This window comes from Ambystoma mexicanum, chromosome 11 (assembly GCF_040938575.1).
Source record: "Ambystoma mexicanum isolate Mex_15411 chromosome 11, UKY_AmexF1_1, whole genome shotgun sequence".
In the NCBI taxonomy this organism is placed as follows: domain Eukaryota; kingdom Metazoa; phylum Chordata; class Amphibia; order Caudata; family Ambystomatidae; genus Ambystoma; species Ambystoma mexicanum.
The window spans coordinates 480,703,822-480,730,899 of record NC_090934.1 but is presented as its reverse complement, the minus strand read 5'-3'; the positions used below and the strand labels follow the sequence as shown (position 1 = coordinate 480,730,899).

Genomic DNA, 27,078 nt, shown 5'->3' with positions numbered 1-27,078 from the left:
GTTCCCAGCGCACAGAAGGTTCTTGCGTTTCAAGGTAGACAACCAGCACTAGCAATTCAAGGTGCTACCTTTCGCAATAGCGTCGGCTCCAAGGGTATTCACCAACGTACTGGCTGTGGTGGCGGTGCACCTACGTAGGGAGGCAATCCCAGTGTACCCTTATCTGGACGACTGGCTCATTACAGGGGAGTCCCCCCAATTTGCAGACCAAACATCCAAAGAACAATCAACCTCCTCTTCCAATTGGGCTTGTCAATCAACGAGAAAAAGTCAAGCCTGGTGCCAAGCACCTCAAAATAGTTCTTAGGAGCTGTCCTAAATACCCAAGAGGGGTTGGCCTTTCCATCAGAGGAAAGAATTTGAAATTTGTTGCTGCAAATTCCTCTATCAGGCTGGTCACCGAATAAGGGTGTGAAAAGCTGTTTGCTAGGCATGATGGAATCTTGCATTTGCCTGGTTCCCCACGTGCGCCTGCGCATGCGACCCATGCAGGAATGGTTGGTGAAACATTGGTCTCGGGCAAGTGGTCAGTGGGACGATCTAGTTGTCGGTTAGCCAACACTAGTACAAAGTCTTTCCTGGTGGACGAGAGAATCTTATGAAGGGGAAACCCTTCTACGATCCAGAGATACAGGCCGTCGTCACAACAGACGCCTCCCTGGCAGGGTGGGGAGCTCACTACCATCACCACACAGCTCAGGGTCTCTGGTCTCACACAGTGGCTCAGAACCACATCAATGTGCTGGAACTTCTGGCAGTCTTCAGAGCGCTTCGGGCATTCGAACCCCTCCTATCGAACCAGTCAGTGCAGATCCTAACAGACAGCACAACTGTAATGTTTTACTTAAACAAACAAGGGGGCACTCGTTTTCCCAATCTGTCTAAGCTTGCCCAGAAAATTTGGAAATGGGCACTCAAACGGAAGATTTACCCGTCATCCCAACATGTTCCAGGGGAACTCAACTCGCTAGCAGACGCTCTGAGCAGAGATACCCCTCCCAGAGGAACACGAGTGGTGTCTACACGAAGATGTCTTAGGAGACCTCTCTTCTCTCAGTGGGGTTTCCCCACTATAGACCTATTTGCCACAAGCGAAAACAGGCAGTGCCCAGACTTCGCATCCAGGTTCCCCCAGCCAGGCTCCAAGGGAAACGCCCTATGGATGAATTGGTCGGGGATATTTGCCTATGCTTTTCCACCAACCCCTCTGATGAGGAAAGTGGTGAACAAAATCCACACATAACCGATGATGCTCATCCTGGTTGCTCCCATGTGGGTGAGACAACCATGGTATCCACACCTATGCAAACTGGTGGTGTGCGACCCCATCAAACTCCTGTGCCGGTACAACCTACTCTCCCAGCACGAGGGGCTAGTAGTGCATCCTCAACCCAACTCTATGAACTTGGCGGCATGGCTCCTGAAGTCAGTTCAGACATCTCAATTCACCTCAGAGATGTATGGATATCTTGAAGGAGTCAAGAAAACCGAACACGAGGCACTGTTACTATGATAAATGGAAACAATTTGTTATTTGGTGCCAGAATAAGTAAATCAACCCTGCTGATTGTACTACTTCTAATGTGGTCACCTATATGCTCCACCTATTGGATGCAGGGTTAGTGTTTAACTCACTAAACGTACACCTGGCAGCTTTATCAGCCTACACCACAGCCCATGACAAGGTGTCATGGTTGAAGGTGCCATTTGTTAAAGCATTTATGGAAGGGGTAAAGAGACTCCACCCTCCAATTTCTAACCCACCACCTCGTTGGGACCTTAATGTGGTACTTGCTAAACTCATGGGACCTCCCTTTGAGCCCATGCACAAATCTAGTCTCAAACACCTGATTTACAAAACGGCCACCTTGGTAGCCATTACTTCTATAAGAAGGGTCAGTGAAATACAAGCTCTGCCAGTGCAAATCCTTTCTTTACTATACATAAGGACAAACTGGTTTTACGCACTCACGCTAGGTTCTCACCCAAGTTAATTTCCAAATTCTATGTTAACCAGTCTATTGAGCTACCGGCTTTCTTCCAGGAACCCAAAAGCTCTGCTGAGGTGAAACTCCACACACTAGATGTGAGGAGGGCGGTCCTCTACTACGTAGACAAGACCAGACCGCTAAGGAAAACAGATCAACTGTTCGTCTCCATAGCGCCAGGCAGAGAAGGAGATTGCGTCTCTGAAAATGCCATTAAGTGGATAGTCACATGTATCCAACTGAGCTATTCCCTTTCAGACAAAACACTGCCTTTTACGCCAATGGCCCACTCTCCAAGAGGTACTGGAGCCACTCTGTACCATTAGACAGTATTTGCAAATGTCCCATTAGACAGTATTTGCAAAGCAGCTACATGGAGCTCTATTCACACCTTTACTCAGCACTACTTTATTGACACTCATTCCAAGACAGATGCACAAGTGGGTCAAGTGGTTCTAAGACATTTGTTCGCTCATGACCCTTCTCACATCCCACCTCCTTCTTCGAACACTGCTATCTAATCTATGCACAGCATGTGATCTAATCAGATTCCACAAGCTTCAGAAGGGATACATTACTCACCGTTATCGTATTTCTGATGCTTGTATCTGCTTAGATTTACATGCACCTGCTCTTCCTCCTCTCTGAGAGAAGGCGCATGGATGCTTGTAGTCTTATCTATCTTATCTGCTTGGATACTCTGTACTCGTGCTACTCCTCATGCTACCTCATGTCAGAAAAAATACAATCTGAGGGACCTACACGCGTGAGGGATCATGGGTACATGGGACGTCACAATAGGGATAGTGTTACTGGCACGCCCTATTTTGATGCCCATTTTCAAGTTTTGAAAAACAACTGTAATATTCTGAAGCTTCCATTAGATGGCGGCCTATGCACAGCATGTGAATCTAAGCAGATACAAGCATCAGAAATACAATTACGGTGAGTAATGTTTTATATATATATATTTTTTTCTCTCCAGAATGGCTTCAGTTCGCCAAGATTACCAATTATTCATTGCCTATACTGGTCCCAAATTAGGCCTTGCGGTTACTAAAAATCCATATCCAGATGGATTATCCTGGCTATTGGTGAATGCTACAGCTTAGCGGCCAAGGACCTGCCAGACGGCCTAAGGGCATATTCCACAAGGGGCATGGCAACTGCTGCAAAGAGGTTTCCCAATCAATGATATTTGTTCAGCGGCCACTTGGCCGTCTATCCATACCTTCGTAAGACATTACTGCCTGGATTCATCTTCCAATCAGGGAGGCCAATTTGCAAAAGCGGTCCTTCATTCAGTCCATGATTAGATATAAATTTAAATGGTACTCCGACATCCAAATTATTACTGCTTTTGGGAGTATCATAAGATGAGGAATATGCGGGAGGACACAATCCATTCGAAGAACAAGTTACTTACACCCGTAATGTTATTTCGATTGGATGTTCCTCCCACGCATTCCTCATCCCATCTCCCCACCGTACAATTTACTTTCTATGAGCCTACAGTCTATGGTACGCCTAGTAATTCCTCTTCAGGAGGGGGAAAAACCGAACTGAAGCCGACGGGCGCTGCATGCGCTGCTAACACTGATGATGACGTCGAACAGAGGTCCTCGAGGGACATCGACTCGACGACTCTGCAGACAGCGCCCTCTGTCGAAAAAACATTCCGAAGCAGGTGAAGCTGGAGAGAATTATCAAAAGGTGAGGAATACGTGGGAGGAGCATCCAATTGAAAGAATGTTAGATGAACACGTTGGTAACCCCTGCTAAGAATACACAGTTTCATAACTTTGGGTCCTTTGTGGGTTGCAATTGTTCTGTTGACTGCTGAAGTGCCTCTACGCTGCGTCCTGCTATTTGGTTCTATTCTACTTCTGCATCTGTAAAAGAAACACTGCGAGCGCTGGGATTTACATTGCGCTCCTGTAAGTACTCTCTCCGAGTCACTCGTATACTGTACTGGAAATGTAATAAATCCAGTTACACAGACTGTAACATGTACTGGTCACATCCAGTGGAACTGGAGAGTTGTGAACCTTGTAATACCTTTGGCCAGACGGAGTACTTCTCATTTTGTTAGTCTACCCCTGGAATCAAGGCTACTGGGCGAGGGGGGAGAGTCGGACTCAGGCAGCTCCTTATGCTGTTGGGCGTGTCTCGCCCGGTCCCCTTTGGAGTGGTAATGTGGAATTCAATACTCTTTACCTTGGAAAGTAAAATTCTAATTTGACACTACTGGGGGAGCTGCGAGTCTCTCTCTCCACCCAGGACTATTGGTTTCATACATTGTGCGTACTGTTTGAGGGGGCTGCGACTTGATTCCCCCCGTTTTAGGACTGCTATTCAGGACTTTAAGTTTTGTGGTGTGCGAGTAAATCAATGTTTCAGTATTGATTCAGTATTTGAAATTGGATGTTTCGAACTTTAACTCTATATTTTATACTAAGATCCCTACTTATCCATTGAATCCGGAATATTTTAGATTCAATTTATGAAGTGGGTAACAGGCCTCAGTGTGAGCAGCTATTTGCTATTCCGGTCTTTTAGGATTTGATATCTTGCTCTGTACTCCATCCTCTCCAACTTATTGACTCTGTGTAGTCTTTCACATGTCACGAAAAGGACTACGGAGCCAGACAGCCATGGAGCCTACTATTGAGCTCCAGAGGTCTGCCCAGATGCTTAGTCAATCTTTCCCATCTTTGTACATCCTTCAGCAAATTTCTCTCAATTTGTCTACATTGTATTCCACCGTTCTCTTAATATTGCGCACCAAGTAGACTCCTAAATATTTCACCGAAACATCAGCCCATTGGCAATCCCAATCCAACAACCTCCCATTCAACGGGTTCATCTGAAGCGGGAAAACTACAGTTTTACTCCAGTTCACTTTATAGCCAGACAATTCTCCCACCTCCTGCAACATATTCCTCAATAAGGGTCCACCCACCTCCGGATACCTCAAGACCACTGTCAGATCGTCAGCATATGCTAGGACTTTCACCTCATTTCTCAACTTCCAAACACAGATATTCCAATCTTCCAAGATTCCTGTACGTCCTCCAGAACGCCCCCTTCAAGTTTCCCACACGACCTTCGCATCCATAGAGGTCACTCTTCGGAAACTCATTTGGGGAGGGAAACGGCCCTGCATAGCATTAAATACCCTACAGCATTCCGTGTGGGAAGGAAGAATAGGCCTTCCGTGCTTCCGGGCTTATTATGGGCTGCACAACTGGGAGTGGTGAACGACTGGCTCCATGGGGGCATTTACACCCTTCCGAGTGCTATATGGCATGGAAGGGGATGTCTCACTTGGAAGGGATGACACGACCGATCCGTAAGGTCTGGGCAGAAGCTAAACAACTCATTGGCTGGGGAGGGAGACCCATGCTGGACCAACCCCTTTGGAATAATGCGAATATCCCTGAAATCCTGAGAATGGGACATTTCATTAGATGGGAGGAAATGGGGATACAGACCCTAGCAGATGTGATGAGGGATGGGCACCTAGCGCCATTCAGAGAAATGCAGGACAGGTTTGCACTGCCCACTGGGGAGCGATACACTTAAGCAAATCACACATGCTATCCGGGCCCAATTCTTAGTTTTGGCAGAGATGCCAAAATGCTCTGCCCTTGAAGCAAACATGCTCCAAGTTGGGATCCCGGCAAAGGTCACGTCAACACTCTACCAGGTGATAACTGCCTTCGGGTCCCAGGAACTCTCCAGGAGAAATCGGAGAGGGTGGTAGGCTGGCTAGGATCTGAGGAATGGGTTGAGGCACTAATGTTCCCACAAGACATTGACATAGACACCAAACTCCACCTAATACAGTTCAAAGGTTTGCACCAAGCCGATCATTCCAGGGCCTCAATGATGAAATGGGAGGGGGGGGGTGGAGGATGGAGACTGCCTGCGATGTCGCAGGGCTGAAGGAACTTTCTTTCATATGCTCTGGGTATGCGACATTATTCAAGACTTCTAGACCCACTGCATCCGCAAGATCAACTGAGTCATGGGGTCTCCTATCCCGCAGGATCCAAAGATGGTAATACTCTGGATCTGGCGAGTGGTGGAGTATACCACATGTTAAAAGACCTTCCTCGCGGTGGCACTTGGACTGGGTAAAAAGACTCATAGCCTCCACATTGGGATCCTCAGATGGACTCTCCCTTAACTGATGGGTTAATGAGATGGACAGATGCGCGTCCCTGAAGAAGTGGATATATAACACCTGGAGCTGCCCTGCGAAACACCTGAAGGTCTGGGGGAAATGGACTGAGAACGTACAATCTAGCCTGGCAGGCATGCATGCTTGCAGTAACATGGTTCCATGGAGACCGTAATCATGGCCATGTTCAAACGATACCATACTCTGCATATCGATCCCGTTGCGCTGCTCCTATAAGTAGAGTCCGTCTTCTCTCCAACCAAATGATGCTAGAGAGAGGATACCCTGTCCACTCATGCCCATATTTGATCAGAATACCCCTGCTGCCGTTCAAAGACTCTTTGTTGCGCTGCTTCATGGTATTTTCTGAAGTCAGGGTGCGACAGTCCACCTTTTTACATTTACAGGCTTTCAGGAGCTTGCTGGAGACCTGAGGTTTCTTCCTGCCCTTGCGAATCAATGTACACATCTATCGAGTTTAGGGAAAGAGTGACGGGATCACTACTGGTAATGCCTGTAACAGGTAGAGTTAGGAACGTGTTAAATATAAACTCGCTGCTACAGCACGATATAAAATATCTTGTCGTTTCTGTCTAATTGACATCCAAGAGGAAACACTAAAACATTTAGTCCTATATTGTACTTATTTTGAAATAACTAGACAAAACCTCTTGGCTGATTTCTACCCGGAGTTAACGTTGATTGCGGGCAGTCATTCTGGGAAAGGGCAATGCTTGAAACTAGTACATACCTATTATTGGCATTGGGAAGATTTCTGCTAAAACTTGAGGCAATGCTTGCAGCGATGAGTAACTTAAAATTTGTATGATTTAGAGTACAATGGGATGCCTTATTTTATATGAAACGAGAAGTTATTGTCAATTGCAGGTGTGACTTACTATAGTTGTACGATCTATGGCACTAATGTAGGCTTTTTTGGGTTAATTTACTTTTCAGTTATAGGGCATCTATATGGCCATACGAAAGGATCTTGCTTTCATGAATATCATGATTTGTCTGGTATTTGACTAAACATGACTTCTGTTTTTATGTCTTGTTTTGATAGTAATTAAGCAATGTCAGTGAATTTTAACTGTTGTAAAAGGCATATAGGGAATGTGTAACTTGTAGTTTTTGAAATTGTTCTGTTTTATTTGTGTGTAAGATTTGAGAAAATAAATAGGAATTTGTGTATAATTAGTGGATGTTTTTCCTTTTTATGGATTCAGAATATTATGTTCTTTTTGATTTACTTCAATACTATTTTGTGTTTTAATATGTATGAAAGTTTCTTTTTGTAAACCATATACACATTTTGTTTTAATTAAAAAAAAAAAAAACAGGTAGAGTAGGCGAGGCAGAATATTAATTTTAAGGCATTCCATCCTGCCCAACTGTGAAATCTCATTGGGGGACCATCTACCTAGATCTTAGTGAGTCTCTTTCAGGAGTGGTGGAAAACCTGCTTTGTACAATCTAGTGGGATCTGTGGTGAAATTAATTTTCTGGTAGCGTATCTTAATCCTGAACTCATTTAACTGGGGATAGACCAGAAGCTAATCGTATCCGGACTGTCATCCAAGGTCAAGTTGAGAATCTCTGATTATATGAAGATTTTTAAACCATGAAACCAGATAAATTTGTTGCAATTCTTGTGTCAAATTGGGAAGCGAGATAGCAGGATCTGTAAGGGTTAATGGACTACAGTGTGCAAACATATTAAGTGTATGTACTTTGTCCCCATATGGGATTCCTCATATGTCCTTATGGTTCCTAATTCTAATTGTAATGGAACAGTCCCGACTTAAGGTTTTCTATCCTTTTCGCTAATGCGATGGGTCGATTAGAGGACACAAAAGGATCTTTCCCCAGTTTAGGTATTCAAACACAAATCTATTTTATGCTAATGCATGGACACTTAACACATTCTCTGAAAGCTGATTTGACATTTTAAACAAACCAGTGGACTGCAAGCAATAGGTTCTCAAATGAAATAGTTGTGGTTATTCTTTGTTTTATGTCATAGTATACAATATTGTAGCATTCTCAAGATATTGTTTGAATGATGGTGTACCTACCGACATGGAGTAATGGGTACATGTTTCTACCATAATTACTTTTTAAAAAAATGATTCACATCGAATGAAAAAAACAAGCAATTCATATAACATACGTTTTTGAAGATCTGTATTTAATATTTTTACGGTGAAAAAATTAGTTTGACAAGTCATTTATTTTTGTAATTAAAATAACGATATGTTCATTCCATGTTGATTGGCCTGTGCGTCGATAAGTCCATTATATACACTAGTTGCTCTTAGTTCACATGCAGAGAGGTCTCCATTGGCTCTGACCCCCAGTCTTCTGTGAATCCACCACCTAGATGACCTATAAGCAAGAAGCCTATACCGTCTGTTGAAAAAAATTGAAATAGTTCAGTTGAGTAAAAAGAAATGTAAAAGTTACATTTTTTACTTTTCTTTTTTTAAATGTATACTGTGCTAGAAAAGTGGAAAGCTAAAACTACTAAAAAAACAAGGTCCAACAACAAATATATTTAAAAGAATCCATATGAAATTATTTTTTATATATCTACATAGGACATTTACATATGGTACTATTATCACCCAATCGAAATTGATACTCCTTTATAGACCTTGGATATGAAAGGCTGAGTTGACCTTGTCAGATTTGAACATGTGACCTGGAGATCAAACACAGATCACAGCAACACGCGTTTAACCCACTGAGCCATTTTACCAGCTACATTTTAAATGATGCCATATAAATAAGTTTAAAAGAATACATTTGATAGAAAAGGAATTGTTTTGCAGCGTTTGTATGTGAACATGAACTTAGTACACTTTGTGAAAAATAAACTAAATAAAAAACAGAACGAGGATTTGTTGAGCGTAACAAAAAACTGTTACATATGAAATATTGAAGACACTCGAGATTGTTGGACATCCGGATTGTACACTAATTTCAAACCAGTTGCAATTTGACTAATTTGTAAAACTGATAGACAGGATACTCAGTTGTTGATACAAGCACATGGGCGAAACAGTGGCACGAAGTTCGTGCATAAGTGTCTTCAGCATTCCAAGAACCAAACGTGTAAGGCACGCATCCCAGAAGTCAGTTTGCGAAGTTACGCATAGTGGCAGAGGATAGTCTCCCCCCCACCCCCCCCCCTCTTCTGTCCCAGGCCCTCTGCAACGCATTGGCCACAAACCTCACCACTAAAACTCTGGACATCCTGCGCTCCCTTGCCTCCTATGGCTTCTCACCTTCATTCCTTCTCTCCTCCTTCACATATGTAAAAGTCACTAGTAGTACGCTTCATAAAGCTTTCTTCCAAAGAGCTTTCCCATTGCTCCTCCAGAACCATCAAGGACAACATTGGCTCGCTTGCCCCTGTACTCGCTGATCTCTGCAACCACTCTTTTGTCACTGGATCTTTCCCAGCCTCCCTCAAGTACTGCTGCGCGTGCCACCTCCTGAACAAAACCTTCAGCAGACCCTACCTGTCCGGCCAAATACCACCTTATTTCTATCACACCCTTGCTTGGGAAACTGCTGGAGAAGCTGGCCTTTCCACAGCTTACCTCACACACTGAGCTTGTTGGTTGTCTCCACAACCATCAATTTGGATTCCGAGCATCCAGAGGCACGGAAACTGCACTCCTGAACACCTGTGACGAACTGCTCACATCTTTGGACTCGAACTCTCCAGATGTCCTCATTCTGTCCTCTGCCTTCGATATGGTGAACCATTCTGTCCTCATGAAACGGCTCCACGATACCCTGGTTATCTCTGAGCGGGCACTGGATTGGCTGACCTTCCTAACTGATCGTCTCAAGTTATTTTGGGCACCTTTCCTCACCCACTTCCTTATCCACCTGTGGTGTCCCTCAGGGCTCAAACCTCCCTCATACACTTGATAGAAGCGCATACCCACATCTTGTTTCATTTTCCTTGATATGTATTTATCTGCAACTTTCCATCTTTTTGTTTACATACCTTGTGTCAGGACACAGTTTTTACTCCTGTTTTGTTTCCTTGACAGACCCTGAACAGCATGATTAACATTAACATCACCTCTGTGGTGCAGGTATGTCTCTTTTTGGTGTCTACTGTCCTAAAATCTGAGCATGTGAATTTTTTTTTTTTTCCTGATTGCTATTAGATTTATGTGTTTGTTTTGTGTTGTCCACACATGGTTCGGAACTCTACATCAGAACTCTCTGGGATATAGAAATGATGGCAAATGCTAAGAGTTTGTTAAAAGTAGCACCTTTAGCCAACCTCTGTGTGTCTGGCTGGGGCAATGTGTGCATGTTGGTTAGTTTGACTTGTAAGAGATGATGCCATGAGAGTTTGAGGGAGCGGTGTATTAGTCCAAGATAGACTTTGGGAAGCTGAAACGTAAGTGGTTTTATGGAGGGAGGCTGGGATTTTGATGGATGCAGGTGGTTTACCTGGGGCTAAACCTCTAGGCAGAGGTTGTGACCTCCATATCTGTGCCATTTGATCTTGCTTGTGGTCGTCCTTTGTTCTCAAAATTAATGGCGTTGTCTGGTTGGCTCTGTGTAGAGTTTGCCTTGAAAGTAGAGTGGGCCCAGTCTGTCCATGGTTCATTAAGTTGCAAGGTGTCAAGGACCTCTACAATATAAATATATGTTGCCCTTTGGCACATGCTCCCTTCTCCAGCTTCTCACATGATCATGGTGCAGGGCATACACCTCTATTGGTTCCTATGAATCACCTTTTAAAAATGAATACTCCTCTTGTCCAGGTGCTCCTTGCAAATAAGGAACTAAATACAATTGCATTTTCTGGACAGTATCTTGAGGACGAAACTGTTCTGCAATGGGAGGGAGTGAACATTCAGGTTTCTTCAGTGTGTTTAAGTCCCAAGCATAGTGCAGCTCTGCAATTCAAAAGTACAGAAAGACCATCTCATTTTGTTTTCCCAGCACATGGTTGAAGTCTTCTGTGAACTTATTGAATTTGTTTACAAGGCAGGAGATTGTTTGTTCATCCTTGGTCTTGTTGGCATACTATTGGATTTCTTTAGCACAAAGTATGGGCTGTAGTCACTGCGCAAAGGTAGTGCACAGCACCAGGGCAGCGATGAGCCAGTGGGAACAATACATTGTTGCTACATTGAAAAGTGAGCTATCTAGGGGACAAGGCTATAAAGTATATCTACACTTTTAGCTGGGCTACACTGCTTGTCACCTAGCATTGCCTCCTTCATTTAATGCAGTGCAAAAGGACCAATGGCAGTGATTGGAAACATTGAGCAGGTAGTTTACCGGTTATAATGGGAGTCGGAGGAACTCGCGTCTCCTATTGACACCCTCGACCTGATACGATTGTTGCCATCGGGTGTTGGCTTTGCCTAATTTCTTACTGTAGAGGCCGTCAAGACACTCGGCAAAAAGGGAGGATCCCTCGATGCAAAGATTTGGACACTGGTGGGTTAGGAGGAGTCGTCGGACATATTACGGACATTTTAACTGATTTATAATCAATTGTTAAGAATAAAGCCTCTTTCCCTGCTGCTATAGGGGTATCACTGCCGATCTAAATAAACTAAAGGTGGTCGTCCGGAAGTCCCAAATGAATGTCCATGGTCCAAACTAATTCTAACCCTACCACTATGTTGACTAACTTTAATATAACCAACAGAATATCTCTTCTCATGGTGGCCTCTTAAAAATGTCTCTTCCTGAACCCAAAGTTTTCTTAACAAGTTTCTTCTGAATAGTCTCTTGCCACCTCCTTGATGATTTCTTGTACTTCATTCAGAGCCTCCTTGGGTTTGGTTTCCTCTTTAGGGATAGTGTTTTGACACTTCTCTTTAATGTATCTCCTGGTATTTTGGTTTACACCTGTATGCCTTTCTGAAACTCTGATTTCCCGTTGGTTATTGCTGGACTTTATTGCTGGCTTTCTCCATTATATAATCCATAGGGTACTTTCCCTTTTCCCATGGTGTTTGTGCCTAGTATTTATTTACTTCTATTTCAGTTATTTGTTCCCTTTACTTTATTCTCACAGTTCCAGTTCAACAGTTTTATATTCAATATCTCGATTACACTGGGATGAGTTTTTCTCGTTTCTTTACGATGTCCCGGTGGTCTCCAACGTGTCCCGTTCTCCAGCATTGCATCCTTTTCATTGATTCACATTGTTAGGAAAGATTTCATTTATGTGTAATTTTCCCTCCATTTGTGGACCTCCAGACCCCCCACCTCCCAAATCTTTTGCTCTTATTTGACTTTCCTATCCTGACCTTTTCCAGTGGAGCCCAGCCTTCAGCTGAACTCCCCTGGGCTTTTGCTCACTTGTCATGGGGAAACGGACACGTCCTTCAGACTGTCAGTATGGGGAAACATTTTCCCTTCGTCTTTGACTATGTTGCCATTTTTTGGTAAATTTTTAACAGTGCGCAATGTTCCTTCCAGTACTGTGCGTTGTGGTCCCTTTGTTTTTTGGCCCTAGACGGCCTCGAAGGATTTTTTTGCTAGTTATAAGAGTCCCTGGGTCGAAACAGACTTGTGAAACCGCTGGAGATTCTTTGGAAGGTTTTGGAACCTTTCGCCCTGTCCTGTCCCGTCTGACTTCTGCTTGTTCTTCATTCACGAAGGCCTGCATACCCACCAAACGAGCTCCTTCGGAAGTGTTCCTGGGCCATCTAGTGAACTGTCCAGCTCTACCTCAGGGTATCCCGCAGAACCAGCTCTGTCTCGAGTGAAAACCCAAGGCTTGGGACATTGCTTGCTTGTGGTCCTGTGCATTCTCCCGCCACCTTTCGCAGGCCTAGTTCCTCTAGGTCCCAAATTAGGACAGTGCGTAACACTGCCTGCATCTGTGATTCCCGCATCACTACCTGTTGATGACGGTTGCTGTAGATCCCTTGCTGTTCTGCGCTCCTGTGCCCTGAAGCCTGCTGCACCTGAATTTTCTTCATACCGCCTTCGGATGCTGGGAAAAGGCAACTGTCCCATCACGGATAACCGTTCTCCCCTGCCGCTGCTGAGAGCCAGAGCGCTGCAAAACTGCAGGACTTAAACCTAGTAGCGGCCTCAGCTAAACTGGCAAAGTTTGGTTTGGACTGTGCCAAAGGTCGATGAGTACTTTCACCACTGACCGGTGGCCCCCTGGCACAACTAATCACATTTACGCATGATTATCCCTTAAAAGGTACTAGAACTTGGATGGGTAAGCCTGCGCTCCCTAGCTATTCTCGCCTTTTGAACACTGCTTTGCTGCCAGGAACAGGACCGACCCGAATAGTGGGAACCAATTCTTCATCACCTCAAGTCCCTTCCTGACTTGCTGCAGCCCTCCCAAGAAGACCCGCTTTTTGCTTCACCTGCGCGATCTTTCGTTTTTTACGCACAACTGTACTATTGAGCACAAGGCTCCCCTCTTCTTAAAGTTGAACTCGAACTGTGCTAACTTGACCCTCTCATTACAATTTGTGGAAACGTTATGTATATTTCTGATGCTTGTTAATCTGCTTATAATCACATGCTGTGTGTATGGTCTGACATCCAGTGGTAACCGCAGAGTATTGCATCTTAGGTTGGCATAGGCGTGTCTGTAACACTATCCCTATCGTGACGTGTAGTGTACCCAAAATCCCTCATGCCCCTCAGAAAATTTGTTTTCCGCCCATATAACTGGTCTCCCCATTGGGTAGCTCTTCATAAGAGACATTGTTTATCCTTGTTTACCGACTTTGTCGGTTCATGTCCCTAAAGTCCCTTCGGTGCTTCAAGATACTACAACGAAGACTGCAGGAACTTTCGACGATGGTGGATCTCAACGCCTCGGATCTGGTGGCATTCTTCCATGTGGCCGGGCCCTCTGGCCGGCCTATATAGTAGGGAGAGTGGGGTCAGGGTGGTCATATCCTTCGCTATGTCTCTCCTCTTTCCCCCTCTTTACCCTCTAGGTCTGGTCATCATTTTCATTACCTTTCGCTATGGAAAGAACACCATTTAGGTTTTGCCCCTCTTGCAGGGTCAGATACCTGTGGAAAGACGAGCATGAGAAGGGCAATAATTGTCTGCCCCTTGACCACGAAGAAGCATGGTGTGCGGGTTGTAGACTCCTTCGACCCAAAACTCTTAAGGAGTGCCCCGTTAAGTGGTGGGCTGCCTACGGCATGTCGCGGGTTGGATCTTCTTCCCCTCACCGCCGCACCCGCCGACATTGACTTGGGTACCAGTGATGACTAAGCATCCATATCGGATGCCATTGACCTGATGATGGACCCTCCTAGGTCCACCACGCCCATTCCTCGACCCCTCCAGGCCTGACGCAAGTCATGCTACGTGAAGGCGCCAACAGAGCTGCCGACAATTTCGACGGTTTCCTCTGATCTTTCAGATCAACAGCCTTCCCCACATCCGCAGCGGCGTCTTACGACTGGGCCTTCCAAAACTAAGGGCGCTACCTCAAAATCACATTTGGCGGGTGAAGCACGCTCATCTGACGCTCCAACGGCCTCTAAGGCCCCAGTAGGACAAAAAGCTACCGTTGGGCCTTCTGATCAATTGGTAGGCGAAAATACTACCGCTGGGCCTCCTGCCACTGATAGGCCTGCGGCATGCCCCAATTCGCCGGACATCGACCAAAAATAATTGCAAGGATCACTTCGGCAGTGCGGTTGATGCCTAAAGGACTGCCGTGTCACAGCTCCGGATTCCAGGCGCAGGAGTGGCACGAACCAACCACCCCCACTACAGTCTGGGCGCCTGCAAGACAGTGCTTACGCAGGCCTCTGAGATCCCAGCACGAAAAGAGGGTTAGGATCTCGATGGTTGGATAGGTATCGAGCAGAGGGTAACCGGAATGAGGGTTAGGAAAGGGGAAGAGGCCAGGCAAGGGAATAGTGGGGTAAAATAACAACTGTACATACACACTAGTGCTCACAACATACACACAGCGTTTTACATTTGACTTTTGATACAAAAGAGGCACTTAGCTCTGGGGAGAGTGCTGGCCTCCTGCCTGCGCACTCAGGTCCTGTACTCGGAGCAATTCAAATGCTGCAAAAGAGTTTAGCATTAGTGACCTGTTACTTCACATAGGGCACGATACAAGAGAACAGGCATACCATATGGTGACACCCCACCCCTGGGTTCGGTTAGTGCAGACACATGCACGTGGAATGTTAATCTGCTCATGCAGCCTGATAATGCCCAACAAAGATGTGCAGCGTTACCTGCCGCACGTGGCTATTGTGGTTGATTCAGAACCTGTGGCCCAAGTTTGCCGCACGTGGGTAAGAAATAAAAATACCCATTGTGTTGCCAAAGTTTTGCTGCACGTGGCTTGAAACCAAAATGTGCTACGTGCTGCTAAAGTTTGCCGCACTTGGCTGGTATTAAGAAGAGCACTCCGTGCCACCAAAGTGTGCCGCACGTGGCTGAAGGTGTGTTTATTAGAAAGGCGCTGCACGCATTAGTTTTTATGCAGCAGGCGTGCCAAAAGCTGTTGCTTTAAATGCAGCAAAACACTGTTAAGCACTAAGCTTTGCCATCAGCAGGGGACGTGATGTTGCCGGGCTGTGCCCCTTGTGCGTCCCCCTCTGAGGATTTGGAGCCCAAATGCTTCCCTCTTGCTTCTGCGCTATCTCCCTGCTGCAGCGCGTTTAAATCCAGCGTGGGGTCAATCACTAGGGTCTTGCGGTACTTATCTGGCATGAGCGAGGTGCCGGAATGCTGGTTCCTTGGGGTGTGGCCCCTCGCATAATCCCAATCGGCAGGAGCTCCGGAAGATGCGTCTGCTCCGGTCGGGTGCTTAAGCACAATCCCTGTGCCTTTGACATGCGTGCATGCGTGTGTGCGAGCCCCTCCCAACGTGGGAGTGAAAAAGTAGTTCCCGGCCAGGAGGCTGCTGGGACTTGTGGTTCGCAGGTCTTTTTGCCTGCAAAATGGACAAAGAAGCCTCCTATAAGGCTGGAGTATTTTCCTTTGGTTTAGTCTTGCTCTTTCCCTGTGGTCCTGTGCTTGGGGCCTTTGACAGAGCCCTGTCTGCCCCTGATAACAGCCTGCACCCTGACACGCCGAAATGTAAGGAACACGTCGGGAGATGCGCCACAGCACCCCAATGCTCGCGAAGACTGAGGATAGTCGGGAGCCTTTGTCTAGCGCTATTGCTAATAAATTTCGGCACCAAAGGCAGGTAAATGACGATTTTCCACCTTTTGCACCTTCTACATCTAAATGGAGCAGGGAAAAATGTGAAGGGTGCATGGACCGCCTGGAAAGGATTGTCGCTCTCAGAGCACCCTACACCTAAGAGACCTTGTGTGGATCCTCTTTCTATGTCAACCTTAAGATTTTCTGGAAATATAGAACCTTCTCAGGACCATTTAATTTCTACCCAACCTGAGGAAGAAATTCAAATGGACACATACCAAGATATTTATGAGGAAGAAGAGAATACCTTCCTACAAGACTATACTGCAGATGACTAGGCGGATGCCACGGACCATTGGGAGGATTCTCACCAAGCTGACATGGAGCCATGGGCACTCCCTAATCACAATCAGGACACGGATGTCCTATGTGTGGCCTCCCCTCCTTCTACCCCGGCCCGCCAAGCATCACCAATAGACGATCAGGTGGCCTTTAATACAATGTTAAGGAAGGCAGCCGATCACTTTCACATCGCCACCCAAGAACCCAGAAGCCATACCCGAATAAGATTTTGTGGTGGACATTCTTAAAGAAAAAAACCTCCACTCAAGCCAACCCTCTCCTTAATTCCAGTAAGAGGAGACTGACCCCTTCTCTTGCCACACCAGCCCAGACCAGGGCAGTCAATCCAAGGGTGGAGAAATTATTTCGGCTATCGCCTATGGACTCTCAATATATTAAGGGCCACGCCACCCCCTTTCCCTAGTGGTCACCACCACCCGGAAACGGGCGCGAGTACCCCTTGCTCCGGGAGAAGCACCTCCCGATAAGGAATCAAACAGATTATATGCCTTGGGTAAATTTGTTACCACGGCAGCAGCATTTACCACACGCATAGCGAATAACACCACTCTGCTTGCCAGTTATGCTGATGCGCAATGGAATCTTATACAAGAAGGTCTCCAGGAGGAGCCTGAACCCGCAAAATCCAGATTACTCGCCATCGTAGCTGAGGGCTGACAAGTCAATCAGAATGTCTTAAAGAACACTCTGGATACTGCGTAGACGGCAGGAATATCCCTGGCGCAGGGCACTCTGCTTAAACTGCATGCTTGGCTCTGAAACTCGGGCTTCAGACCGGAAACCCAGGCTGCGCTCATAAACCTATCGAAGAATCTAATCTCTTTGGTAAAGCAGTCGACAATGCTTTGGAGCCTGCCAAAAAAAGAGCATGAGGCTCTTACATCCCTGCAACAGATCACACACAAACCCTCTCCCCAAAGGGGAAGTGGTTCCCGCCGGTCCTTTGTAGGCCAACCCTGTATCGCCCAAAACAGGTACAACATGGGAAACAACTGGAACTCAACTCATGCATCCAGCACGCCTGCCAACTATCCACCTTGAGGTCAGTGACGCAGGAAGGGCAGAGGCAGAGACCCCAACTCCAGGGGTGCTGCAGCCTCCGGTCAGAAATGACCTACGGATTCAGGTCCCCTCCCATGTCACCCCGGTCGGGGGGCACTTAACATCTTTCCTTTCGGCATGGGAGTGCTAGGCCCTGAAGACCCTCACGTATGGAAACAAGGCACAATCACCACTAAGTTATACGACAGACACGAGGTTCGATTTCCAAGTACTAGAGTTTATTGCAAAGCAAATATTCTCAGTTGGCCGACTGGGTCTAACGTCGCGCAACATGTCACCCAGACCTCATGAGACGCAAGAGAGCTAACATTCTTCAACAGCATCATATATATGAAAACACAATCATAAAATCTCTTTGTGACACATCAAAACTGCCCATAATTATCTTCTTGAGCTAGGGTTCAGTAATTGACAAATATGACACCTTATGACACGTTTCTTACTCAATCTATAATACTAGTTTTAGCAACAGTTGCAATTTGCAATAAGCAGACTTATTTCTTTGTTATGAAGAACACAAGGCACTTGTTCAGCGAGGATACTGTGTTCGTAGGAGAGACACATTCCAAAGCGTGTTATCTACTGGTTTCTATTCGTGAACTAGGGGGTCAGCTTGATCTAAGAGCCCCAAAAGGGGGGCCGCTAGGAAAGTATAATTTATGCTTTAACGGCCTGTTTCTACAGCTTCAGCTAGACCGTCCAGCACCTGGGCCGCTGATTAAATGCTTTGCTGCTCGCCTTCAAGGACTTTCGAGGGAGAGGAACAATGTATTTCTGTACTGGCTGGCATTTCTGCCCGTGCCAGTCTCTCAACGTGTAAACCATGGCCTTGCTCTGTGCATGAGCTTGTGGAAAAATACATTTTGCAAAGCGTTGAACAGAAGGGAAAGGAAAGCAAATGGCAGATATTACAGCACAAAATGGACGCTCTATGGTTATGTTGACGATTCCCTATTGGTGATGTAGGGCTCATGATGCGATTGGCTTTCGGCCAACATAATATACTTTCTATGCTTTGGTAGGGTTGTTTCTAAACTTACAGGAGGGGTTTACTTCAGACCAGTGGGTTCTAAAGACGGTCCCCCACGGGTACTGTGTGGAATTCGCTCGGCCTCCACAGTTCAGACCACCCAAGACAAGACGCCTGACGCCAGATCATCTGAGAATCCTGAAGCAAGAGGTGGAGGCACTTCTGGAAAAGGACACCATAGAAGCTGCCCCTGTTCTTCAGGTAAACAAGGGCATTTATTCAGTCTACTTCCTTGTACCCAAAAAGGACCTCACCATGCGCCCTGTACTAGACTTGCGCCCAGCGAACAAATTTGTCAAAACTCAAGTTTCATATGGTAACTCTGCAGGAAGTAAATCCACTGTTGAAGCAGGGAAATTACATGGCAACATTGGACATGAAAGATGCATACTTTCATATTTCAATGTTGCCGGCGCACAGAAAATACTTAAGGTTCATGATAGAGGACAAGCACTATATGTTCAAAGTACTCCCCTTCGGCATTGCCTCGATGCCAAGGGTGTTTACGAAAGTCCTGGCAGTGGCAGCAGCACACCTGCATAGACTATCCATCCCTGTCTACCCTTGCCTCGACGACTGGCTCATAACAGGGGACTTTTACTAGACATGCCTAAGAAATACTCAGAAGACAATAGACCTCCTATTCACTCTGGGATTCTCCATCAACGAAAAGAAATCCAGCTTAGACCACAGTAAAGCCAGACATTTCTTGGATGCTATGATTCAGACAAAGGAGGGTCTCGTCTTCCCCTCCAACAAGAGGGTTCAGAACATGCTTTCTCAGATCCCTCAATATGTAGCCAGTCAGGAAGTGGCGGTACGCAAGGCTATGCGCCTGCTAGGTATGATGGCATCATGCATTTATTTAGTTACCCACGCGTGGCTGCGCATGCGTCCCATGCAAGAGTGGCTCAACAGCCAGTGGTGTCAGGTGAGCGGACAATGGGAAGATCGGGTAGTTGTCTCGCCAGCCCTCGTTCTCTCTGCACTGGTGGTCAAGGGACAACCTCTTGAAGCGGAAGACCTTTACCCCCGCAGTGGAAGCCACTCTCACGACAGACGCACTCTCACAGTGTGGGGGGGCTCACCTACTTCAGCAGGAGTATGGAGTATGGAGCACATGGAGTGTGGTCCCCACAAGTAGCGTCCAACTATATAAATCTGTTAGAGCTACTAGCAGTATTCAAGGCACTAAAGGCCTTCCAGACTCAACTACAAGGGAAGACCGTTCTAGTCCTGACAGCACCACATCCATGTATTACCTGAACAAACAAGGGGGCACACACTCTCCAGGGCTATCCAAGCTGTCTCAAAACATTTGGATATGGTCTCTCAAACACAAGATGTTACTGTTGTCCCAACATGTTCCAGGGGAACTCGATCTTCTGGCGGACGTGCTCAGCAGAGATTTCCCACTGCCCTTAGAATACGAATGGCGTCTACACGAAGACATCATCTTCAACGTCTTCGCAGATTGGGGTTTCTCAGAGATATATCTCTTTGCTACTCAGGAGAACGCCCAATGCCAAGACTACACCTCCAGGTATCCCCAGAACCGCTCCAAGGGGAACGGACTCTGGATAGCGTGGTCAGGGAAATTTGTCTACGCTACTCCCCTCCCCTGACTCCCCTTCTCAACAGGAACCAGTTACTATGATACTGGTGGTCCCCATGTGGGCCCGCTAACCCTGGTTCGCTCATCTAATGTAGAGGCCCACCCCCCCCAGTGAAACTACCCTGCCAGGAAATGGAAACGCTTTGTCATCTGGTGTAATAACAAGGGCGTCGATCCCATCGATTGCTCACCCACACACATTGTGCTGTACCTAACCTATTTGTTAGACTCAGGACTAGTCTTCAATTCCCTAAAGGTTCATCCGGCTGCTCTCTCAGCCTACACTACGTCACAACAGAAAGTGTTGTGGTGGAAAATACTGGTTATTAAGGCTTTTGTGGAAGGGGTTAAGAGAATCCATCCCCCCCATATCTAACCCAGCTCCTGGATGGAATCTAAATGTGGTTTTAACCAGACTCATGGGATCTCCCTTTGAGCCAATGCATAAAGCAAGTCTAAAAGACCTTACTTACAAGACGGCCTTCCTAGTGGGTATCACTTCTATTAGAAGGGTTAGCGAACTACAGGCCCTTTCAGTCCTAGACCCTTTTGTTACATCCACAGGGATAAGGTGGTTCTGCGCACTCATCCCAGATTTGCGCGTATGTTCATCTCGAAGTTCCATGTGAACCAGTCAATCGAACTACCCACTTTCTTCCAGAATCCTACTAGCATGACCGAAAGAAGCCTACAAACACTAAATGTGCGCAGGGCAGTCATGTTTTACCTGGAAAGAATGAGACCACTGAGGAAGACAAACCAGTTTTTTCGTTTCAGTGGCAGCTGGTAGAGAAGGAGATCCTGTCTCTAAATCTGCTATCTCAAGGTAGATTGTCAAATGCATCACACTGTGTTTCTCTCATGCTAAGAGAGAACTGCCCTTCAAGCCTAGAGCGCACACTACTCTGGGCACTGGGGCTTCCATAGCATTCATTGCAAATGTTCCCCTAGAGTCCATTTGCAAAGCAGCAACCTGGAGTTCTGTACACCCCTTTACAAAACACTATTGCCTAGACACTCCTTCTAGATCTGATTCTCAGGTGGGACAAGCAGTATTAAGACATCTTTTCTCTACTGTTCATTCTCACATCCCACCTCCAACTCCAGGTACTGCTTGCTAGTCTATGCACAGCATGTGATTCTAAGCAGATTAACAAGCATCAGAAGACATGCATTTCTCACCGTAATAGCATTTCTGATGATTGTATCTGCTTAGATTCACATGCGCCCTCCCTGCCTCCCCGCTTGGGGTGGAAGGAACATAGACGTCTTACTACTTTCTCTCTTTTTATGTACTCACTCACAATAGCCTGGGGCACCCTCATGGCAGATAAAATACAATCGGAGGGACCTCGGCGCATGAGTGATTTTGAGTACACTACACATCACGATAGGGATAGTGCTACAGACACGCTTATGCCGACGTCCCCGAAAGACCAGATGCATTACTTCGCCGTTACCACTGGATGTCAGACCATATGCACAGCATGTGCATCTAAGCAGATACATCATCAGAAATGCTATTACGGTGAGTAATGCATGTCATATTGTATAGTATAAGGATTTTGTGTGATCACTGTTTTTGCATAACTAAAGTTACTTGTGTCCATCGGTCTTATACACTTCTCTAAGAGTAATTTGTGGTTGGTTACTCTGTGTGCTTATTGTGGGCTTTCGATCACTCACCCCTCCTGAGACTTAGTCTTGACCGCCTGTCAAGCTACGTAGATTTGTCTGGCTTGTCCAGAAGCTTTCCCTATTTCACTAAACAGAGGTTGTCCACATAAACTTCTGCCCACCAGGTCAAAGTTTAGAAATCCATCTGAACACACATGCAGTGAAAATTCCCCATCGTCGGGCTGGGAAGCCTCAGTTTCCCTCTTCCTATTTTTTTATAAAAAGAACAGGCGTGTTGTGTAGCCCATTGCCCTCCTTTATGGGTGCTTTGGTCCCAACTAATGGGATATCGAGTATCTAGTGCCTCCCCTGGAGCCTCTCTTCAGATTCTAGCCACATGTCATGCTGGAAGGAGTCCTCATACTTTTCTCCTCAGAGAAAATGTACTTTAAATCAACATCTCCACAGAGAAAACTTGGTTCAAACTGTTCATCAAGATCAACAGAAAATCTGCATAAACCTTCTACAGAGCTGGTAAGTCCTCGTTCTTGGTAAATGGATGGAGAGCACTTAGAAGAAGTCACTGTGAAGGGTCTGCTCGACTTATGGGTTAAAACATTTATTTGAGGGAGACCAGCATGCAGATTGCATAATGGTCTATACCCAATCAATCTTCTGAGGAGTGCAACCTCGGTCAGAGAGTCGGTGATTGGACACTGAGGGACAGACGCAAATCTTTGTCTGCTGACTCGAGGTGAGCACGCACGCACGGCCGTGCCTAGACTCTGAATAAAGACTCCCTTTATGAAACTGAGCAAGGTCTGAAGAAAGCCATCATGTAAAATGGAGCTGTGGAGCTCCAACAACGAGCCAGGCCTTGCAAAAGCTAATACAGTTGACAGATCTTTGGCTAAAGGCACGGAGGAGACTGTGTTAACACCTTCAATACAACAGTCATCGAAGACACTGTCAGCTCTCAAACATCCCGTAGCAACCCTGGCCACGAAACAAGCAGCACCACCGCTGACGAAACAAACTAAATTGGATACAAAACAAACACCGTCAACAACCCAGACAAGGTTGTTCGCAAAATACCAGAAACGTAGCACAGGAAGTCACCTCAACCTAAATCGTTGACACCACACTTGTCCACAAAATCTACATAGCCAACACCACACCAGACTACAATCTCCAGAAGCGTCCTTGACAATGACTCACTCAACAATGAAATCGCATACCACTGTCCACAGTGAATCGCAACCTGGTTAACTATCCCCATCCAGGAAAGTGGTATATAGCTCTTCGACCAAGCATGTACCATTGATCGGACAAGAGCCAACAAATGAGGGAAAAAAGGCTGCAGCATCAGAGAGGGGCAAGTAAGCAGCAGGGTCACCACAACCTGTACCAAAAAATAACCCCTCCAACGTACAAGAAGGCCATATGCAACAGTCACATGCAACAACCAATCACATCACTGGGTTCTCTGATCACCTACTCGCACATCATACCGTAAGAAATATTGCAGCAAGAAATCGATTCAGATTTTGAGTCTCAACAGAGGGATTCACCAAGCTGCTCAGACTCTATCATAGTGGAAGGTCAAATAGGCGACAAGCCATTACCACCACTACTGTCCCCTCAACTTCTGTGCAAATACTTCCTGTGCTGCCTAAACCAGCTGTTGCTCCAACCCCGGCACTCGGCCAGCTCATGTTGCCGGCCCAACCACTGTTAAACACTAAAGCGCTGCTATAGCTACAGGTTTTGTTTCCTTACAAAGCCTTCTCAAACGGCTTAACACAAGGCAGTAAAACAGCAGCGCAAGTAATCCTTCCACCTCAAAGAACACCAGTCACTAGGTCTCCAAAGAGATCAGCGTTCCACAAGAATTCAGATCGCCACCGTCTAAGTCCAGGTTGCCAAGGAGGTCCAGATCTCGTACCAGATCAAGGTCCCAGAGCAGGTCCATGTCTCTTTCGTCAACAAAAGGTCCTAGCTAAGCGCAATGTACCTAGACCTTGTAGGTCACCTTCACTAACCACAGGGTCTCCATTGCAACGGACAAGAACATCTCCGCCCAGGACGGAAAAGCAAGATTAAGGGGAGTTTACCAGCACAGATCTTGATGGCCCATGGAGCAGTGTGTACTACTGCGACTGGTCCCCACCCAAGGACAATTGGGACACAAACGATACCCCAACTGACGACCCACTGGAAGAAGCACCTAAGCAACTGCAACCAGATGAAATTGCAGACTTTCATGAACAGCAAAGCATGTCAAGATTCGGCCTCACGTCTTCCAAGGAAAATGTTTTCTTTTTGTTCATATGAGCAAGAGGCGCATGGTGACAGTCTCCATCCCCATCCTACACCATGTCTGGGAAGGCCTGCGCACAATGAAGCACCCCTTCAACGAACCAGCTGTTAAAGGCAGGCTGGAAAAGAAGTTTAAAGCCCCTGGCTGCACCCAAAATGCCTCATGGCTCAGTCCATACCGAAGTGGGTGATCTCGGCAGCGGTGGGCAGGAAAACCCACTCGCAAATATAAAAATGCACAGTACCACCAGAAAATGAGGGCTGGAAAAAAACATCTTAACAATTTGTGCCACCATAGTTAAACCGGCAACTCACTGGCCATCATGTCAAGACATGACTGAGATGTGACATAGAATGTCTCCCATCCTGGAGCACCTACCAAAAGAAAAATGGAAGGAAGCAATGGCTACGCTAAAAAGAGAGGAAGGCTCGAACATCAGCATCTCCATAGACCTCGCCAAAACCTTATTTACATAGATTGACAATGGGTTTGTGCTAAGCAGGCAATGCTGGCTCTGCTGCACAGACTTGCGGCAAGAAGTTCAGCACAAGGTCATTGACACTCCTTTTGAAGGAGACAATTTATTTGGACCAAGATGGACAACTCTTTGAAAGTTATGAAAGCTGGCACGGACACAGTACGATCGCTCGCAGAATTACAGGGGGCTCAAGAGCGTCAACACAGTTTCTACTACTCTCAAGGGTACAAAAGGAACTTCCATGGTTAACAACGATCCAAAGAATACCAGCAGCCGTAACAACGAAGACAAAATAAAACTCAAGCGTGACTGCCATAAGCATCGCAACATAGCGTGGGTAGGGGGAAATGTAACACCTTACATCAAACAGTAGCAGTTAATAACAGACAAGTGGCTACTAGAGGTAGTTCAACAGGGCCAACTCCTGGAGTTTCCCACACAGCCACAAAACATTCCCCCAAGAATGCAAACGGCACCATATCTCAAAGTGCTCTGAGAGGAAGTGCAACAAGGGCTTGCAAAGAAAGGGTGCCAAAACATCTCTAATGCACAGGCGTTTAATCCAGATAATTTTTCATGAAGAAACTGAATGGCAAGTGGCGTCCTATACTCGCCCTGCATACACACTTCTCATAAACAATTTATCCAAAAACAAAGATTCAAAATGGTAACGCTACAAGAGGTGATACGGGCAGTACAACCACAGGACTACCGGGCATCCTTTGACTTAAAAGATGCATATTTTCATATCCCAGTACATTTTAAACACAGAAAATACTGAAGGTTTGTTTTAGGAGAAACGGTTCTGTCATTTTCGCAGGTTTTATTACAGTGGATTTTTCAACAAAAAAACTCATTGAATTTCTATTTTAGGGGGGGGGGTCCATCCCCTTTTATTTTTTTTATGTTCCTGAACACCCACACGCCAGATATGTTTTTGTATCCCCCAAAAATGTAAGTGATTTTATTTTAGTTAGAAAATATGCTGTGAAAAACCCCACGATAAAACATCCCGCGATGAAAGGATGTTGTACCAGGAGAAACACTACCAATTCAAGTACTGCCTTTTGAACTAAAATCAGCACCTCAAACATTTACCAAATGCTTTGCACCCATCGCAGCATACCTCAGAAAGAAGGGCCCCCAAATCGATCCATATTTACATGATTGGCTCATCTGAGCACCAAATATTACCAAGACGCAGCACTCCATCTCCATAAAACTGATACTTCAAGGCCTGGGCTTTACAATAAATTACAGGAATTCTTCAATGCAGCCATCCAAGAGGCTTGTGTTTCTTGGGGCACAATTTTCCATAGCAGAAGCGCTAGTGAGGCCATCAGTATGCAGGATCAAAACGTTGTCATTTGATCTTGACCTTCAAACCAGGGAGAAGGTCAATCTGCAAATGCATGGGACTACTGGGCACCATTTCCTCCTGCATCCCCTTCATCCCAAACTGCAGGCTTCACAAGCCCCTGCAAGAGTTTATAGCCAACCAGTGTCCCCAAATCATTGGGTCCTGGGAAGACAAAGTGCAAATAACTCCCCCGCTCACACACAATCTCGAATAGTGGTTCTGCACACAAAACCTAACTATGGGAAGTCCGTTCCAAGAACCAATACCACAGAAAACATTTGTCACGGATGCCTCGTTGTCTGGCTGGTGGGCTGGGGGGGGGGGTCACATGGAGCACCTTCACATCAAGGGGGTTTGGATACCAGAAGAGACGACACTTAACATACGTAAATGTTCTGACACTGAAACATGTGCATGACTGCCCAGGTGGGCGCTTGACATATGTACTTCAAGGAAATGCCATCCCACAGTGCCGCAGATGCTCCTTTAGCTCTTGTGGAATGAGCATGAATTGAGTTTCTTAATCTTAGCATGACAAAGAGAGAGAGGATGAAATTCACCTAAATATGCCTTGCTTCAGGGGTTGCCTCACAATAGTTATTGCTATTTCCCTTTTAAGGAGAAAGGTCAGCTCATATGCTCTTCAACTCTTAAAGCAATGGAAGACTGGAGTGGTATTGCTCAGCATGAAGAAGGTGCTGGTTTCTATTGTACTTTTATGTCCCATAGATATTGTGGACTCTTAAGACCGCTCCAAGGCACGTTCCACATCAGACTAAGGATTGCTGGGTACAGTCCAGTCTATTGAAGTACGTCTGTCAGTTTTCAACCGTGAAATCATCGACCCGGTCCAAGGAAGGGAGGACCAGCCTCGGATTTCTCCTCCTCTTGA

General features: G+C 46.0%; 1 protein-coding gene across 1 annotated transcript in view; it reads left to right on the top strand.

The window, feature by feature from the left end:
• The window catches only part of HSD17B12 (hydroxysteroid 17-beta dehydrogenase 12), a 1,764,331-nt gene that overhangs the window by 727,884 nt on the left and 1,009,369 nt on the right, over positions 1 to 27,078 (top strand). Inside the window, exon 6 of the mRNA XM_069623326.1 lies at positions 10,245 to 10,289. Within this exon, the coding sequence (XP_069479427.1) occupies positions 10,245 to 10,289 (45 nt within the window). The remainder of the gene's footprint in view (positions 1 to 10,244; positions 10,290 to 27,078) is intronic.